This window comes from Acanthopagrus latus, chromosome 14 (genome assembly GCF_904848185.1).
Source record: "Acanthopagrus latus isolate v.2019 chromosome 14, fAcaLat1.1, whole genome shotgun sequence".
Classification (NCBI taxonomy): domain Eukaryota; kingdom Metazoa; phylum Chordata; class Actinopteri; order Spariformes; family Sparidae; genus Acanthopagrus; species Acanthopagrus latus.
The window spans coordinates 1820840-1839851 of record NC_051052.1 but is presented as its reverse complement, the minus strand read 5'-3'; the positions used below and the strand labels follow the sequence as shown (position 1 = coordinate 1839851).

At 41.0% G+C, this 19012-nt stretch overlaps 2 protein-coding genes across 2 annotated transcripts; one reads left to right on the top strand and one right to left on the bottom strand.

Annotated features, from left to right (window-relative positions):
• The first annotated feature begins 152 nt into the window (after window positions 1-152).
• il17ra1a (interleukin 17 receptor A1a) lies at window positions 153-9787 on the top strand. Its single transcript, XM_037122529.1, has 11 exons — window positions 153-387; window positions 1457-1481; window positions 2797-2943; window positions 3166-3287; window positions 4228-4354; window positions 4628-4675; window positions 4761-4903; window positions 5643-5717; window positions 5833-5902; window positions 7010-7120; window positions 7211-9787. Exons 1-11 carry the CDS (start codon window positions 292-294, stop codon window positions 8677-8679), a joined length of 2433 nt encoding a protein of 810 aa, XP_036978424.1. The 5' UTR covers window positions 153-291; the 3' UTR covers window positions 8680-9787.
• A 557-nt stretch (window positions 9788-10344) lies between these two features.
• Window positions 10345-19002, bottom strand: tmem121b (transmembrane protein 121B). Its single transcript, XM_037122537.1, has one exon. It carries the CDS (start codon window positions 18813-18815, stop codon window positions 17637-17639), a length of 1179 nt encoding a protein of 392 aa, XP_036978432.1. The 5' UTR covers window positions 18816-19002; the 3' UTR covers window positions 10345-17636.
• Window positions 19003-19012: the final 10 nt, after the last annotated feature.

Genomic DNA, 19012 nt, shown 5'->3' with positions numbered 1-19012 from the left:
TCAACGGCCTATTCATCACATTCTGATCGACTAAAGATAGCGATCAGGGAAGCCAACATCAGAATTAATATCCATATTCCCAGGCGACGTGAACGCAGCAAAAGGTAATTTACAGTAAACCGCTCAGCTCATTTCCATACAGAGCAGGAAGTTTTTCATGACTCCTCGCCAGCTTCAGCCTCGCTCTCAGTGTGTCCTCACTGTCGGTCGCTGTCTGAAATGTTTTCTGACAGCAAGTCGCGGATTCCCTCTCGACTTGGACTGCTGGTGTGACTGTTTACCTCCTTAAAAATGATTCTTCAGCGACCAGTGTGGTTGTTGGTGTGTGTGTCGCTGTCGTCCGCGGTTAGGATCTTATCATGGCCGCCTCTCCACTGCTCTCAACAGGTAAGCTGGCTCCACCGGACTACCTGGAGACATGTCGCACAGTGATATCAGCTGTCAGTTTCTGTCTGAAAGTGTAGAGGGGTTTGTCCAACACTGCAGTAAAAGAAAAGGTTATCTTTTACGTAAAGGTTATGTGATAGTAGTAGACGTACTTGACCTATTTGAGATTCATAGTTTCTGTTGCCGAACAGTTCAAGTCTCAATTCTTGGTCACTAGACTATCACTAGATATTAGTCAAATATATTACTTTATTATATATATATATATAAATGTACTTTATTCTGTTTTTATTTATTTCATTTTTTTCAAACTTAAGTAGATATGTTGTTATAGCAAATACAGGGTAACAGACAGTGCATTATATATAAATTTAATAACCCTTTTCATCCTATCAGCTGACTGTACAGCCTGCTGTCCTAATACTGTGAATTTGAATTACAATTTTCTTTATCAAAACAAAGACTACAAAAAAGGTGCTGCAGCCCACTGCTGCCACCATGGGACGACTTACTGCCAGTGTCTTGTTGTAAAGAAAGAAAAAAAACTTCTTATAATGAGTTTTAATTTTCAGTTAATATAAGGAGACAGTTTCTGTATCAGCCAGAGATCATACACATATTTCAGAGTCAGAAATACAAGCTGCGCCAATTCAAAGTTCAGAAATATGCGGAAAAATTAAAACTATATATAAGACCAACACAAACAGAGCCAAAAATACAAGAAATGTACATTCTACTGGAAGATATTATACAGTGTGTGTGTGGGGGGGGGTTCCACTGATGGTTTCAAACGCACGCACGCACCACTGAATATCCCCCAAACAAGCAGCCATTTTGATATGCTGAAATGGCTGTTGAGTAACACTGAAACCAACGACAAGAACATCACAAGCACAACACATCAACAACACCAGACAACCACTGAACATACAGTTCATAGACAGTATGCTGGCGAATTCTTGTCTCTTTTGTGTTGTGATTAAACAGCAATTCATCATGGCCATTATATTTGTCAAACTGATAATGCTACAATGCTCATTCCTAATCTGTTCCTTTTCTCCTGCCACAGGGTTTGATGTGTACAGTCAACATCAGTGAGTGATTTTTACTCTTCCTAATTACTACTATTGTCATTAACTTGTTGCTAAGAAAGTGGAGTTCCTAACTCTCACAGATTACAGATTGAGGTTCTAAAACAGGTGTTTCAAACTGCCCACACCCTTCATCCGAGCCATGACACGATGTTAAGAATATTAAGTAATTTTGCCTGCAAAATGATTTTTTATTAAGTTGTTTTTTTAGCTGTTTCACACTAATTTTAACTACACCTGCATATGCAGTTGAAATAAAATACAATTGTTATTAAAGCTGCAAGCAGCAATGAACAGGCCCAGGATACATGTGACCCACAACACAACAGTGACATCTTGAATAAGTGAAAAATGGTGCTGAACAGTGTTTTTTGTTCGTGTGGTCTTGATAGATATATATACCAATTTTCGTCCATGTATGTGCAGGTAGTAGGTGCAGTGAAATATTGCAGGGGGCATTATAGAGCCCCTAATTTAAAAAAAAAAAAAGAAAGAAAGAAAGAAAAAAAATGCAAGTTGACTTTTATTTTGAAGCAGACTATTTTTCATGTATTCAAAGAGCAAAACCGCAGTCATTTTCAGCATTTGTAGACAGTGAATCTGTCTGGGAGTAGTTTTATTCAGTTTGTGGGAGCATTGAACAAGAAGGCGCTGTTGGTTGAAGCAACAGGCTGCACAGCTCCAACTTCTCAGTGAGGTAACAACTGCTTTTCCCTCATTATCATCTAATCTGAATCTAATCTATTTCCAAACAGGTGCTTTAACTTCGTGCTCTGACAGCAAAACCTGTGCAGTCTGTGACTCTGCTGCTGTCCTTTGGCAGCTTGTTATCGAAGCGTCTGTGGTCTATCTAACTATTGATTTCACATACATAGGTTACTTGTCAGGAAAAAAGAGTTGCACTGTTAAAAACTAATATGCATACAGATGTATTCTGTTATCACTATTTTTTGTTAAACAATAACACAATATAAGCAGAAGGGCTGCCACGTGTTAATACAAGGAAAAACAACAAGTAACACAAATAAATTCTCAATTAGAGATTCTCTAGAGCTGCAACCAAGTACCACTAGAACTGGTGTAATCATCTGGCGTACACATGAGGTGACTGTCAATGTGCTGCAGATGAGAGTAAGATGTCAGCCACGCCCAGCTACTCACAGCACAATGGAACAATGGAAATAAAAACTACATTTTCTGAAATATTGTGCTTTCTTGAAGTACTTAAGAATTAATTGTTGTAAAGATGTGATTGACAGAATGTGCAAAGAAAATTTGGATGTGATGTCACAATCTGTGCGGGTGTGTGTGTGTGTAGGTAACTGTTTGGACGTTAAATGGCGTGACAGGAATGAGTACACTCCCAGCGGTCCAGAGGCGCTGCTGGTGTCTGTGGACACGATGCGAGATGAGACAGGAAACCTGCATCCTGTACTAGTCGCTAACTGGAAGATAAAGGATGAGGGTGAGTCAGTCTGATGTTTTAAGCAAACAAATGCTGTCTTAAGTATTACATAAAAATATACAGGATGAAGGTATGTAGGCATGCAGGAAGGAGTGGTAGACAAGGAAAACTGAAATCATTTGTAAATATCAGATAATAACTTTTGTTAAGGCCTGGTATGATGAAGTGAAGACAGGAAAGAGCAGTGAGACAGGAAGTGACCTTTGTCATGTTTCCCCTCAGGCAGCATTGGTTACCTGACTGCCACTGAGTTACATGTTCTGGTAATATCCACCAACCAGAACCTGTGTGTTCGATATTCTTTCAAAGAAAAACTCCCAATGAGAAGTCCATCAGGGGAAAAGGTGAGTGGCTCACAACAGCTGAGATATTTAGATAATGCTTTCATAGTGACATTGTTTTACAGATGAGATTACTCAAAGCTTTTTTCTTTGTTTCTCTGAATATGTCGATCTGGTATAATTATTTTCATTTTATCATACAGCTGTACCATGATTCCAGCTTTTTAGTGTCAGAATTTTTGTTGTACTGACTCACAGCCATGTGTGTCACAGCTATTATGCATTAGCATACTTTTACCATGTTGAGAATGCATCAGTCGGGCTCTTTTCAGACTGCTGTGTCAGTGCTTCATTATTAATTCCATATTACTTCTTATTAAAACAGTCCCCAGATTAATGAATTTCCATATCATGTTGTAACTGCTACCTTGCCGATAGACTGTCACATAGCATGTGCACACACCAGCCTGCTGCTAATATGTTATTTTCATTGATACCCTTATGCAAGATACCTAAGTTAAGGTTGGTCCCACACAGATATCAGATAGGTCCACAATGTCACCACGATGTGTTGCTTAAAGAGAAACTAAACCCCAGAGGATCAGCTGAAGTGCCTCTACACTGGAAACTCAAAAAATGTCTCAACATGGGCAGGCAGGTGTTGATAAGAGATGGAACTTAATTACAGAATAAAACAGTTTACGTAATTACACTGGAAGAAACCAATGAAAAAAAGCAGATGCAGGCTGCTGCTTCTCAATTCAGACCTATTCAGTTCCCAGGCATATTTCCCCCAACCTGGATTATTGTTGTTTAACGGAATGTGCATGAAATGTGCAATATTAAATGCAGTAGATCTGGTTTAGAGAGGAAAACCTGATTTGGACAACGGTTGTATAGCTTCACGTGAAGCTTTGCAACGCTGTTTGTAGCAACAGTTTCTAATCAGTCAAAACAGTCAAATCAAGTTTGACTCTCTGACAATATTATTTTGTATTTGCAGTGGTCATTCTCAGCTAACATGGTAGTGGTGGACCCCGGTCAGATGTACAAGGTCTCTGTTTTTAACATTCCCAAACCAGAGTTGGGCCACAGCTGGTATGATGTCAGCATGTCTGTTAGTGTTCCTGGTAAGTTGAAGAGTTGTTTTTGATTGAGTAAATGAAACTGCACTGTTGGAGTTAATTTCTATTTCTTTAAATGTATTTCTCTATTTGTGTTTAGTGTATTCTTTCTCATTACAGCTTAACCATCTTATTTGCCTATTTAATGAGATGATTCATTCACTTCAATTCAGCCATTTCTCTCCACTCAAAACAATGTTTTTTTAGGTGAAGTAAACTAAACTAGGGAGAATTTGAGTCTTTGAGTCCTTGTGACTTTACTGAAATTCTGTTTCCCAGATTGTCGAAATCACACAATGAAGAGGACCCAGTTCTGCATAGAACGAGGTGTGTCCTTGTTATTCTTCGTCCAATAAGAGTGAGTGAATCATATAAACCATTTATAACATGTTGGTTTGTTGCTGTGCTGTAGGAAGTCTGTGGCAGTCTAACATTAGTCTGGCTGTCAGCAGCAGATCGTCCCTGGTTGTGAGCTTCAGTCCTGACAGACTCTGTGAAGAGTATATAGTTATTGTCAGCTGCGCCAGAAACCAACATGTGGACCGTACATATAAGGTAAGGTGACACCATGCTGCAGATTCCAAATGCTTGTATTTATGAAGAAATATTGTACCTACTCACATAGAAGATGAATGCATTTATCTTTTTCAGCAATTTGGTCCTAAACATGACTGTATGTGCTCATCACAACATCCTCTGTTTTGTACTAAAAACCTAGTTTTTACCCCAGTTTCTCTTTTGACTTAAGTGCAGGAAACTGTGCCCTGTTTCTCTGCGCAGTGGCTCTTCTGCCAATTGTTGGAAAAAAAGCTTCTCGTTATACTATTATACTATATATATATACTATATAAGGGGATGATCAGTGTAATTCACGTCACCTGTCAGCAGTTATAATGTGTTAGCTGAACAGTCTATTATCACACCCTTAATGAAACACATGACATGGTGGTTCTCATTAGAGGATTACTGTATTTAAGTCTTCCCTTGGTAAACCAAACCAAGTGTCAAATTAAAGGTAAAATGCAAAGCAAGTTCCAGCAGAAGCACACACACCAGGTGCATTTCTGTAACAGGAAAACAATTGTGTTGCAGGCATTTTTTATCAACATGTCTCCAAGTGATTCCCTCCTTATAATCTGACATTAATCCCAATTACTTTTTTGAGATTTTTTTTAAACAGACAGCAGTTCTTATTCAAATGTACAAAAACTCAGAAGATGTCTTTGGAATAGGTACATGTCTCGGTAAGTGCCTCATCTAGAAATATGCATGCAAAATAAACTCTCCTCTCCAGGCCAATCAGACGACCCTGAATGTAACTTTCAGCCTTGATAAATGGCCGAAATCCTGCTGCCAGTTTGATGCCGAGGTAATTCTACTCAAATCTATTCTGCTGGGTTATGTTAGTTCATGACTAAGATTGTTTATATCATCTATGATCATATCTGCCCTTAAAGTTAACATGACTTTATTCTTCACTGCAGATCAAACCTATTTTCCCACAGTGTGGCCACGATTGTGCTCGTCAAAAGAGAACTCTAAACATTTGTGGAGGTATGTTGGCAGATCCGAAGCATCAATATTATGGCTAACAAGGACAATGACTTGTATCTGGTGATTACAGTGCAACGCCAGAGTAAGGAAATGTTTATGTAGATGGCGACTCGAGGTCACAATTTTTGCTAGACAAAGCACATGCAATAAACAAAGCATACCAAAACAAGAAACATCTTCACCAATTCCAACAAATATTTTTGAAACAAACAAAAAAACTCTTGTGGGCCCGATGGTCAAAATACAACAGCATTTCACAAACACAATGGCATTGTCATTGTATCTGTGTTATCTCAAATGTTGCATTTTCTGAAATTTTACATTTGACCCTGAGGGTCATTGTAAATATTTGCTATATAATGAGACAACACGACCAAACAGAAAAAACAAATCAAATAGAGTAAACACAAGCAATTATGGAAGACATGACTAAATACAGACAGCCAGATCTTTAATACAACATTTACCAACATTGGCATTTTTTTCCCTTTAATTGCATTTAAAGGTTTTAAAGAGTTCCCTAAAATACAGGGCTTTTTAAAGTGCTAGATCATGGCCCATTCAAAATGTGCCTCTTGGGAACAGGTCTATTGCTTGGCCTCTGATATAGCTGCTCTCAGCTTTCTCGAGAACTGCTCATCTAAACTTCACTGGCTTCTAAGGTCATGAAAACTTTAAGAAAGTTAAGGAATTCTGATATCCAAGTTTGAAATAATCTCAAATAAGTAGATTGTTTAACAAACACGACCCCATGGCATGTGATTTTTGCAGTGATTATCAAAGTTGTAATTGTAATTGTTTTTACATAATTTACATTTACATAATATCAACTTCAAGTACTTGTATAGTTTGTGCAATATGCACATGCAACAGTTTAATCAAGTTATCAAGAGTCATTTTATGTTGCCATGTAACATATAGTAAGCCACATTTGGACTCCAACTGACATCCATCTCGGGTTAAGCATAGACCAAATCACACTAAATGTAACCATATTGTCTAGCAACATGGACGCTGAATCAAAGTTCAGGTTTAGCAATGGGTACCATTTGATTCTGTAAAAACACCTGCACTGCTTATCAATAAACTGTGATCTCATTTCCACAGCAAGTCCAACCCATGCCCCCATCGTCCCTCTGTACACATTTGTAATCCCGGGAGTGGTGTTTTTGTGTGTAATGATGGCACTTATTATGTGTGTCATCTGCAGGAAGTCAGGTCAGTCACATGTTTTGTGTTCTATCCATAATGAGTTCAGTGGGTTTGAAATTACTTGTACTTTGCTAATGGCAAATTCTATGTGCTTAGGTCAACCTGTTGCTGCAGCACCTGTGGGAGGTGATGAACCATGTCAGCAGCAGCAGCTTAAACAAGCTCCCAAAGTTCTGATCATCTACTCCCAGGACCACCACCTCTACAGGGACATAGTGCTAAAACTTTGTGCCTTCCTTCAGACCAAGTGTGGCACTAAGGTGCTGGTGGACTTGCTAGACTCCACTTCAGTTGGGATGGTGGGTCGCCTTCGATGGCTTGAGTGGCAACGGCAACAGTTAAAAAACCCTTTGGACAAAATCCTGGTGCTGTGCTCACGAGGCGTCCAGGCAAAATGGAGGGCCATGTGCGGTCAAGGTCGTGTGACATTGAGGGAAGACATTCTTTCCCCTACTGACGACATGCTCACTCCCTTTCTCAACCTTTTCCTACCAGATATGCACCAGGCAGGCATGCTGGGCAGGTACATGGTGGCTTACTTTGATGACATCAGCAGTGATCAGGATGTGCCATCAGTTTTTGACATTGGTGTCAAATACAAGTTGATGAAGCATTTTGAAGAGCTCTACTTCCGCATCCTAGACATTGAGAAGTATCAGCCTGGTCAGGTCAACCACATTGAGGGTATTGGTGGAGATGAATATTTCAATTGTCCCTCAGGCAGAGCCCTGAGGAATGCCATCGAAACCTTCCAGGCCTACCAGTTGGAAAATCCTGATTGGTTTGACAGGGAGTGTGTGGACAGTGAGGAGGACATCACAATGGAGGCCAACCTGCTCATTGATCAGCTGCAGATCCCTCCAGTCATGGAGTGTGTACCTCTGATCCAAGATAGGCTTCCTGTCTACATCCATGAGGTAGAAATCAATAAAAACGACAACAGTATTCAAGTCCTTACACCTGAACTGAACCCAGAGTGTGAGCTGTTTTCAGTGGCAGAAGTTTCACCAGTGGTAAACCCTGTGTGGAAACATCAGTACTCGTCCAAGCTGGATGAAGTGTTGACAGATCAGATGTATCCTCACAGACCCAGTCAAGAATCCGTCCATATAGTGGAGCCTGTTTTGAACAGGCTGCCACCAGCAAGACAGAGCTGGCTCTCCCTTAAGGAGGAACCATTGGGTCAAATTCCCTGTGAGGACAATGCGAAGGATTCCCTACAAGCTATGATTCAGCTCTCTGCTAATTCAGACCAGAGAACCTCAGCCCTCCAGAATTCCCTGGAGTCAAACCCTCCAAAATCCTCAAGTGCCAGCAGGCAAAGTGAATATTTCACTCCATCCGGAGTCAGTCAGTCCCAGCCCGTGGAGATGGAGGAGTATGAGGTTCTGGAGCCCAGTGAAAAGGGTCAGAGCAGTGGATCTGATCAAGGCTACATCTCCAAAATGTCCTCACAGCAGGAATCGCCTTTGAAAGAAGATCCACTTGTGGCTCTGAGAAGGCTGCAGGAGCAGCTGCTTCAGCGAAATCTCTGTTATTATGACATAGGTGCTGAAGGAAACTGATGTTCATGTTCTGAAGTCCCAGCAATAAGTACTAAACCTTCACTGACTTCAACAAATGAAGCTCTAGCATGTCTAGCAGACATGAAGACTACTCTTTCACATGCTCAGACCTTAGATTATTTCTCATACCGTTCTCTCATGGACCACTCTCACTCATGCATGTCATTATCTGGGGCCGTCAATTGTTATCATCTTCTCACATCAGCCAGCCACATCTTTCCAAAACACAACACACTTTCACTGTTAGCGCACTATCTTGCTGCTGTGTTTTTAAATATGATTGTCTCCTGCCTTTAGTGCATTCATGTTGCAGTTTGGCGTGTGCCTTCCACCTCCCCATCATGACCCAGTCTTCATGGATTCACAATCTTCACAGTTTGATCAGCCTGAGTCATCAGCCACCACCACCAGTGTCTTGACTCCATGGGCAGACACCCTTTGATTATGAAATCCCCCGTAGAGTCGAAACACCAGACGTTCTGACTCACAGTGGAGTGTGGGGCTTATATGTTACATAGCTGATGTTTGTTGAATATAATAACCTACATATTGTTAATATGTTATTTGATCAAAATTCAACATGATCATACCTTCGAAGAACAAGAAGTAGATGCTGTGACAAAATGTATATTTGGCAGTGCCAGTTTTTTTTAACGAGATGCAAATGTGTTGTATTCACTGTAAATACATACTGTTTGAATGGATGTTGCACCTGGATTAGCTAAGATTGGGCCAAGTTGGAATTCTTGGATGAAAGAAGAAAAAACTGATTAATTGGCACTCTAGAGACTATGTCCAGTAATGAGAACTACAGCTGAACTCAGGCATGAGGTTACAGGGCTGGATTGCCAACCTGACAAAGCAGCAACTGCCAAATGGCCCCAAAAGGTTGCAGACAGGTTGTATCAAACAAGTCTTATTAAATTGTGCCTAGAAAAGTCACCAGCTGTTATCAGTCATAATCACGCAGAAGAATTTAAGAGTCTATGTTATGAAGAACTTGAAGAAGTTAATCATTTAAGTTACTTTATGTATATTTTTGAGCAAACTGATTTGGTCACATTTTCAGAAGATCTATAATAAAATCTTTTTATTTGAAGCACTTAAACTTCATGAATATTTTTGTGACAAAGTAGCCATCAAAGAAAAATGAGAGCTTGAGAAATCACTGGAACCGAGGACTGCCATCACATACTGTACATTTCCTTTACAGTTGTGTGTATTTTGATCACGACTGTTGGCTACGTCGTTTGAAAGAATTAAATAGCTGAAACGTCAATACACAGAATTTATATGAACTAAACCAATCTAGTCATGGGTCACTTTTCACCATCGCCCAGGCACCATCTCACTCTGGCTATAAAATTAAGTTGCACTGTCTCCAAAAAAAAAGTCTAGACTAAATGGTCAAAGTCTGGAGCCCACAGCTGGCTTTAGGTAACTGATGTTTGGTGCGGATAAAAAAAGAAGCTGATCACCCAAATTTTGTTGAAAATCGAATTAAATAAAAGAAGCTATTACTTTTTGGTTCTGGTTTTGGATGACAGAATCTAAAGTTTACTGTTTATGTTTTAAATTGCTGATTTTTTGTGTTGTCTTCAACCTTTAAAGCTTCAACATGTAATACAAGTACTCTGGGAGCAAAGGTATGTTGAAAATAACATTTTTATCATTGTGTTCCTGTAAGGATTATTCTCTTGTGAAGGACTTGGTTAAACAGCCTCTCATCTTTGTTTACGGGTCATTCACTTTCCTCTGAATACAACATAAAAAAATCGCTTCACATAAGGACGTTCTTCAGATTTATTTTGGGTTTCAACCACACAGAATTCTGTCTTACAACTACAGTAGATACACTGGATTATATCAGTACAGATATTCACCACACAATTTAACAGTACAGGTAGAATCCTATCTGTAAACAACAGCAATGTTCTTCTTCTGTAAACAGGTTTTCAGAAAAGGAACACCCATATAAGACAGAACAGAGTTTAAATTGCAGACATTGAGTTTTTCATTGCATGTTAATTTTAGGCTGAAAAAGAAAAAAAATAAATCTGTGTAGCATGATTAGCTCATTTAGAATATCCATGTCCATGAAAGCCTTTGGTAGTTTCAGTGTGGCTAAGCGCTGTGCTTCTTCATGCAGGTTAAAGGCCGACTATACTGCAGTTTAAAGTTGATTCCACTGTGTGATAAGCGTCATGTGCAAATAAAGAATGATAGCGTGCTTTTCCAGCAGCCTGGGACACATATACAGAGGTTTAGTAGATTACTGGCACAAGGAAATACAAAAGAGTATAAAATATGATATCTTCAATACTTTGGCAATATATGATAAGCAATAAACAGACAGAAGCTGTTCTCAGTGCAGAATAAGAAACAAAGTTGAGAGAACCACTTAAGTAGTCAACATGTCAAATTGTGTGATTAGCAGCGGCTCTACGATCTGTAATCCTCCAGAAAGGTAAAACATGAGGGCCAACAGCACAACAGCACCCTGAAGTTTGCAACAAATCAAAAGGTAAGTGAATCATGCCTCCATTCATGGTTCTATTTGATTGTTGAGAGTGAAAGCTCACTGTGGACCCGGTGAAAAGCATTTTGTCAAAAATAATGTCAAGATCCTCATCTCATTGTCTACATCAGCAGATAGAGTATTTGTCATGGAGATACCTCAGTTCTCATTATATTTATTCATGGAAAAACAGACGTGGTATCACATGTGACTACTGTGGGGATCCTGGAGAAGAGACACCAGAAACATAGTATCAGCTGTGTGTGAACAACAAACCAAAACCACAGCATCCAGTGGAGAGAGGTCAAAGGTCATTGATTAGGCATCAGTGGAGACGGGGTTACCATTTCTCCCTTATACAATTACCTGTCATGTGACCATGTTCCACAGTTAGGTCTTGTGAGGACACCTGAGCTAACTATCTGCTGAGGAAGAGAATGAGATCTGAGGTCTTTTCAGACTAATTATCATCAGTTTCCTTGTTTTAAATGAAAACACTCCATCCATCCATCCATCCATCCATCCATCATCTTCCCCTTATCCAGGGTCGGGTCATGGAGGCATCAGGCTTAGAAGGGTATTCCAGACCTCCTTTTCTCCAGCAATGCTTACCAGCCCCTTCTGAGAAGTTCCCAGGCCAGATGAGATATATATAGTCCCTTCAGCAAGTTCTGGGTCTGCCCCGGGATCTCCTCCCAGTTGTTCATGCCTGGTAGACCTCCCAAGGGTGACGCCAAGGAGGGATCCTAACAAGATGCCAAAACAGCTTCAACTGGCTCTTTCAAGCCTGAACGGCTCTACTGAAAGCTCCCCGTGGATTACTTAACTCCCCGCTTATCTCTGAAGCTTAGCCAAGCCACCCTACGATAACAATACGTATTAATATGTCTTATTATTAGGAAAACAATCCCTTGATCTCCTGCAGCGAAAATGACTGAACTTGAGTCCTTTCCTTTCCTCCACACCTTCAATTAAACTGACCCACCAGTCGCAGCCTGCATGATCTCACAGTCTGATCTGACACTTATCTGCAGTATATAGGTGCAGACAGATATGTCAGCAACATGATAAGTAGTTTGAAACTAATTGAAAGATGTCTCAGGTGGACTTAATTAAGAGACAAAAATGCAAAAATAAAAAATGTAGGTTTTGTTAGATGACGTCCAGCTGAGTTCAGCTTTAACTTGGAATGCACAGAATGATCTGCACAAGACTGCAACACTTGGGACTGCTTGTTTGCATTGGTCAAAAGGAAAGCACATCCTGTTATCTGCTTTTCCTCATACAGAAGCAGCCAAAAGCTAAACATCTGATGGTTACCAGAGTCCATTATAAGAAGTTCACTGCATAAAACTACTTTTACAGCTTCCTAACAGCTGTAGGATCTTTCAAGAACATGCAACAAAACCTTGTACATGAAAATATCTTATGTTCAAAAGCTATCTAGAGCCAATTCAAAATGTTGATTAAACCTAGATTTAATCCAGTGCCAAACCTGTTGGGAGGGCCTGTATTAAATTTGGCCAGTCACTGTTGCGTGTTTGACTCTAGCCAGCCCTTATCTGTGGCACAGTCAGAAGGCGCCAATACAGTCACTATTTTTTCAGTTCATCATTTTGGTGTGTTAAAGGTACATGAATAATTTTCTGGACCCAAATCTCCAAATCTATGTATTTTTAATATTTAGAATAGCAAGCACAGGGAGCTATAACATTCTGACAGTGTACCTTTGAATTAGACCGGGAGTCAGTTTCAAATTGATTTAATTTGTGAGTCACACTAGGTTTTTGCATATGTGACTGGTTTTACACACCAATCAATATACTTTGCATCAATGCTGGCCACTTTCTAAGCTCCTCCATTCAGTCACCACTATCAGTTTGTTTCAATACAGCATGGAAGTCACCTGCAGAGACCTGAAACTTGTCTCACATAGGTTGGAGCTACACATACGCAATTAAAGAATGTCATGAGAAGACAGAGGACAACTTTCACCAAGTTGTTGGCAACAGAGATGACACAAGTATACCTAAACTTTGGCAAAAATAAGACTTAGTTTGCAAGTTCGACCTCAGTGCTGTGTTGAAATAATGAAAAACAAATGACTGTGTGGAAAGTAAGCAAAAATGTAAGACACTACAGTACACTTTGAAACAACAGCAACAACAAAAAGTTTGTGTGATTTCTAGAAAGAGGCTGAATCTTGATACAACTCTGATTTGGTCCTTTCTGCTGGGTTTCCTCCTCATCAGTCTCGATCCCTCAGCAATCTTCCTACACTGTTCACAAGACACAACATATGTCCTGCAAACACTGATCGCTGACAGAGAAGCAAACATAACTGGCAAATTGCACAAATACCCTCACTATGATTAAATTCACCTCATGAACTCCGTTCACAGTAAAATAATAGGCACTAAAATACCCCACTGACCATACAGCAAAACACCCTAACATAATCTTCAGTCACATAAACTAATATACTTTGATTAGTCATGTTTGTTAGAGACAACATCACTATAAGTTCATCAAGAAGCTCATCATGGAGGGGAGAGATCATGTCATGACATACCGTACCTACTGTTACTCAGACAACGCTGTAGCGATGGTGCAGTAAATGTCCTGCTGTAAATGATGCTCTGATCCCACTGAGAGGGATTTGGAATCACCTGTGTTGTTCCCAGCAGTGGCTGGATAAAGGTGTTCCATCTGAACTCAGCAGTGTGTATACGTCCACATACACTCTGAAAAAACCTGGATTTGCAACGCAACCTGTCGAACACAATCATGCATGTTACTTTTAATTTGCTAATGGTTCATCTCAGTGGAATAGCCTTATCTGTCTGTCTTTACCAAAAGTCAGATGAAAAGGTCAAATAATGTTGGTGTAACTTCTGTGCATCCAGTACAGATAGCGGTCGTTTAGAAATTGCTATCACAAACTAACAACCAGCTTCCAGAACATCACAAGCCCCTTAAAAAATATCCACCCGGTTTCTCAGTTACAAATATTGAAACAGTCTTGAACTGTGGCGACTGGTTCGACAGCCTTCTTGCCTGAAACATCACCACCATCCCCTCCACCTGCTACAATGACAGTCTGGTCATAAACCTAATGTGAACATGATATGACGAGTTTTGTCGAAAAATATGATAGGTATGAACAAATCAATGGTTTGAGAGGAAAGATCAACTGCCTAAGTGTTGTCCTGGAGACTGGTGAGATCTGTTGAGCCTAACTTAGCATAACAACTGGAGGCAGGGGGAATCTGTTGGTCCAGCCCAGAGTTACAACACAACTCAAACCAAGCTGCTCTTTCATCAACAATGGGTGCAAGTTACTGCAACCACCATTTGTTCTACAGTGACAATGAGCATGTTAGATCTGTGTCACCAGTTACAAAAATCACATGAAAAGCAGAACTGACTTGATGGAGTTGTCATTGTGAATGTGAATACATTCAGCAGACATACATTTGAAGTTATGAGCCAAAAGACACTAGAAATCCAGTTAGAGCTGAGAGGAATAATAAGTCTGTCTGAGTTCCTCACAACATTACATTACACAAAGCCATCTAATCCACAGTTAACATAAAAATAATGATTAGAGCAGCTTTATGTAACCGTTATGACTTAACAGGTCAAGAATATGACTTGGATTTCCTACGTCATAATTGATTTGGCTTCAGTAATTAATGATTACTTACACTGAAATAATGTTATCATCCCTCATTTTTTTCTCCCTTTTAATAGATTTTTGCAGATAAATGTGATTTCATACATTCTAAAGTACTAAAAATCAAATGTAAACCAGTGTTCAAAATGACAGAAACTTTATAAGAGTCTGCTTTGTTTGTATATACTTATCATCACCTTATAGCAAAGAAGAAATACTGAAGGCCTATGAACAAATGATAGTTTTGTGGATAGACTGAGAGCTGGGCCCATAGTTGATCCAGAGAAGTACTGTGCTTAAAAATCACAGATGTCCAAGTTAACAGAGGCCAGTGATCTTTGATCCAGAGGATGACAGAAAAGTCAAAGTAGTAAAACAGTAGCACAGCCAGCGATACCACCATTAGTTCGTGTTGGCCAGAGGTCCGTTTGAAAAGGCTGCAGAAAACCTGTTTGTCATGGCACTGTTGGACCTTTGTTCAGGCATTAACTGACACACACATCTACTCTACTCTCCAGTACCAGACACACAGCACAGACCAGCAGACAACACTGTCATCAATAGAAAACATTAATGTACATGGATGGAGCAGAGCCCTGGTGACTCAAATCAGAGGAATTCTTCAAATTGCACTTTGCGTTTCAACACCACACACAGTCCAGCTGCTGTCTCTCTGTCTTCTATTCAAGTGCCGCGATGAAACTCACAGACTCAACTCATATAAGCCAACAAGGTCCTGCATTACAGTTCCTTCTCCATTTGTTGTAGGCTATTGCAGGTGTTGTGTTTGACTGTAGCACCTGTAGACTGGTCTGGAAAGGGAGCATTGTAAGGCTGGTACAGATGATGCATTCCAGACATGTACAAAAATTGGAAAATCCATTGTCCTTTCATGTAAAATGTTATCAGCCTCAGAAGCGAGAACTCCAAACAGAAAAGCTCAGAGGTTTCAGAGATGCAGTTTTCTGACATCAGGCCTGCATAGAAACATACACTGTAAACTTCAACACAGAATCAAAGTGCTTTGAAAGAGTTTTTAGCCTATCATAATGAATCCCTAGATTATGGGTTTGCGTCATGATTTATATTCTTCCTAAGCCCAATGTGGTTATGTGCTTAACACAGCTGATCATGACTAAATTACAGCATGCATCTGTCTCAGGGGCCCAGACCCTCAGGGGCCCGAAGTTCTCAGGTTGTACATATTATGATTATTTAGTGATTAATTGAATCATTATGAAGCTGTTTGGTATGATGTGCCACTCAATGGTAAGGGACCTGCATTTGTATCCAGTCTGGGGGCCTTTTCTTATAGATGTGACATACGTCTAAATGTAATAAATCCTCAACAGGGGCTCAAAGCAAACTTTTACATCATGGTTCCAGACCAGGTTAATTGGTCCCTGTAGATGGTATGTGGTGGCATTTAAAATAGCTGATTATATGTGTGTAGGATAACATTGCATATTACATATTTGAAAATCTGCACATAACAATTAAAATGGAGCTGACAGGCTGTTTAGATAATAGTGTTATTTTAAGCCTGTTAGTAAACTTCATGTAAAGCTGTGTGAGCAACATTTCTGCAAGTTTTAACAAGAAATATGAAATTCTAAGGTACAGTTGCACTAATGGTTGGTAATCAGTGAAGGAGTTTGCACTGACAATGAATCACAGTCATCCCTTGATATAAGCAAACTACTACACAGCTGCCCAGGGGGCCCACAGACAGCAAGGGGCCCTTAGTCCTGATTAGCAAATTAGAAGTGTGAAGCCTCTTAGTGACTCTGTTCATGCCGTCATTATATTAGTGTGTTTAATGATGAAGTCTGAGTGCACTGTTTTGTCTTTGCCCGCGACATAAAAGAACACATTGTTTCAAATTGAAATCACTTACTTCTGATGGAATCTATCTATCTGTCTATCTATCTATCTATCTATCTATCTATCTATCTGTCTATCTATCTATCTATCTATCTATCTATCTATCTATCTATCTATCTATCTATCTATCTATCTAACTATCTAAACATATATTAGATATTTCTGCCTTCATGGATGTAATTCATTCTTTTCAGACAATCCACTTTTTTTCCTTAAGTGTTTGTCACAGGCAGTTACAAGAAAAACTTCCATCAGTGTGATCTGAGGGTTGTCCACAGTAAAATAAATAAAAAAAAACTAACAAAAAAAAACAAAAACGTTACCATTGAATTTTTTGATGCCCCAGGGCCCCTAAACAACACCCCAATCTTAAACAGGTCCCGTTTTATGATCTTGCTGAATACTGTATTATTACTGTAATATTTGAGCTGACATGCATATCCTCAAATAAATTAGGGTTTAATCAATTTATAACCAAACTAAAATGCAAAAGGGACCTGGACCCACCGTTCACCCAGGGAGCACTGCCACCACAGAATACAGTGGAGGAAGTCATCTTAAATCACCACAGAGGTACCTGAGAAAATGCGTCGCCTATTTTTGCAATTTGGGTGACTTGACTCTTTGAGTTTAGCCAGCTTGGATTCATTCAGTGTTTGGCTCAAATGTAAATTGACCTGTTGACCTAACTATGCAAAGTGTATTACTCTAACCTGCACCGTTTTGTGGAACCAGTAGTCTATAAGCTGATGCATTGCTGCCTCAGTATCTAGGTTTTATTTCGGTTCAAATTGGGATTTTCCAATTTCCAGGTGTGTCTGGAACGCAGCACATATTCTCTACTTTCCTGCCATCAGCACAGGCGGGCCGGCCCGGGCTCTACGACTGGGTGACTGCCAAGGTGTTGACGTATCCGTGTGGACACATGTCGTTCTCGGACACGCAGTGGGAGAACTGGGCCGGGTTGCTGCCGCTGGTCAGCCTCCGGACGCCCTGCACCGCCACGCACTGCTCCACCAGCTCAAGGAACTTACACGCCAAGAAGAAGATGTTTTTGAACATGAACACCGACACCGGCATTTTGTAGACGTAAACCTGGAAACACCTGACCACCAGCAGGGGTCCGTTGACCACCAGGCCCGTGGAGAAGCGGGCCCACAGCCACCGGCAGCGCAGCTCCGACGCCGTCAGCTCGTAAAGCCAGATCACCGGCACCGCGAGGGCCACGAAATACACCGAGATGACGGTGTATTTCAGGTAGAGGTTGGGGATCTCGCTCCTCAGCAGCATTTCCACCAGCGTGAAGCTGTCCAGCAGGTCCAGGCAGGTGCTCATGAAGCAGCTCTGGGAGTGGTGCCGCGTCGCCCCGTTTAAATCCTCGATGATGGAGTTGATGAGACAGAAGAGCAGCGGCGCTGACAGCAGCATGATGATCTTGAAGCCGGTCACTCCGCACGGGACCTTGAGCGCGATCAGGTCGAGGATGGAAGTCTCCAGGATGAGCACCACCTTCGGGGTGCAGGCGATCACATAGATGAGCCAAGCCAGGTAGGCGTAGGTGAACTCCCCGAGGTTGCACCCGAAGATGGAGCTCTTCTGGTGGAAGCCGCAGGCCCGCTCTCTCTTGCTCCGCGCGTTCTTCATGAAGAAAATCCCCCAGCCCGAGATGACCACCAGGTCCGTGGCTATCCATGAGCACCAGTACAGGTCGGTGAAGATGATGAGGTAGAAGTCCAGAATGCCTCCTTGGAAGATAAGGAGGAGGAAGCAGAGCGCCTTGTACAGCAGGCTCCTTTTGGACTTGTGCGCCAGCAGGGGAGCGGTCTGGATGAACTCCCCCGATGTCATGATGCAGGCGGCGGCCGCGGCTGAGGAGACCAGGGGCTGGATGCTGCCGCTCTCCTCCGGAAGGATGCTGCCGCTGGTGGTCTGCGTGTCCCGCCTCCTGCTCAGCTGCCCAGATTCCGGTGAAGAGGAGACAGGGGAGTCTGGGCAATAGTTCGCTTCGGATCGGAGGTACTCGGCCTTCGGATTGTCGTTGTCAGTTTCTGAGATCATTGTATTTGTGCGGTCACCTCCCTTTCTTCCTTTTTCTTCCTTCCTGATGCTTTTAAAGGTGTAGAGAAAGAGACATGCGCAAAGACAGCCGTGGACTGACGGCTGCTTCAGCCGCTCTGCTTCTGTGTGTAGGCGAACGTTATCTTCATTTATTCATACGGTAATTCGTTTTTCTAGACATGATTTCTTTTAATAAA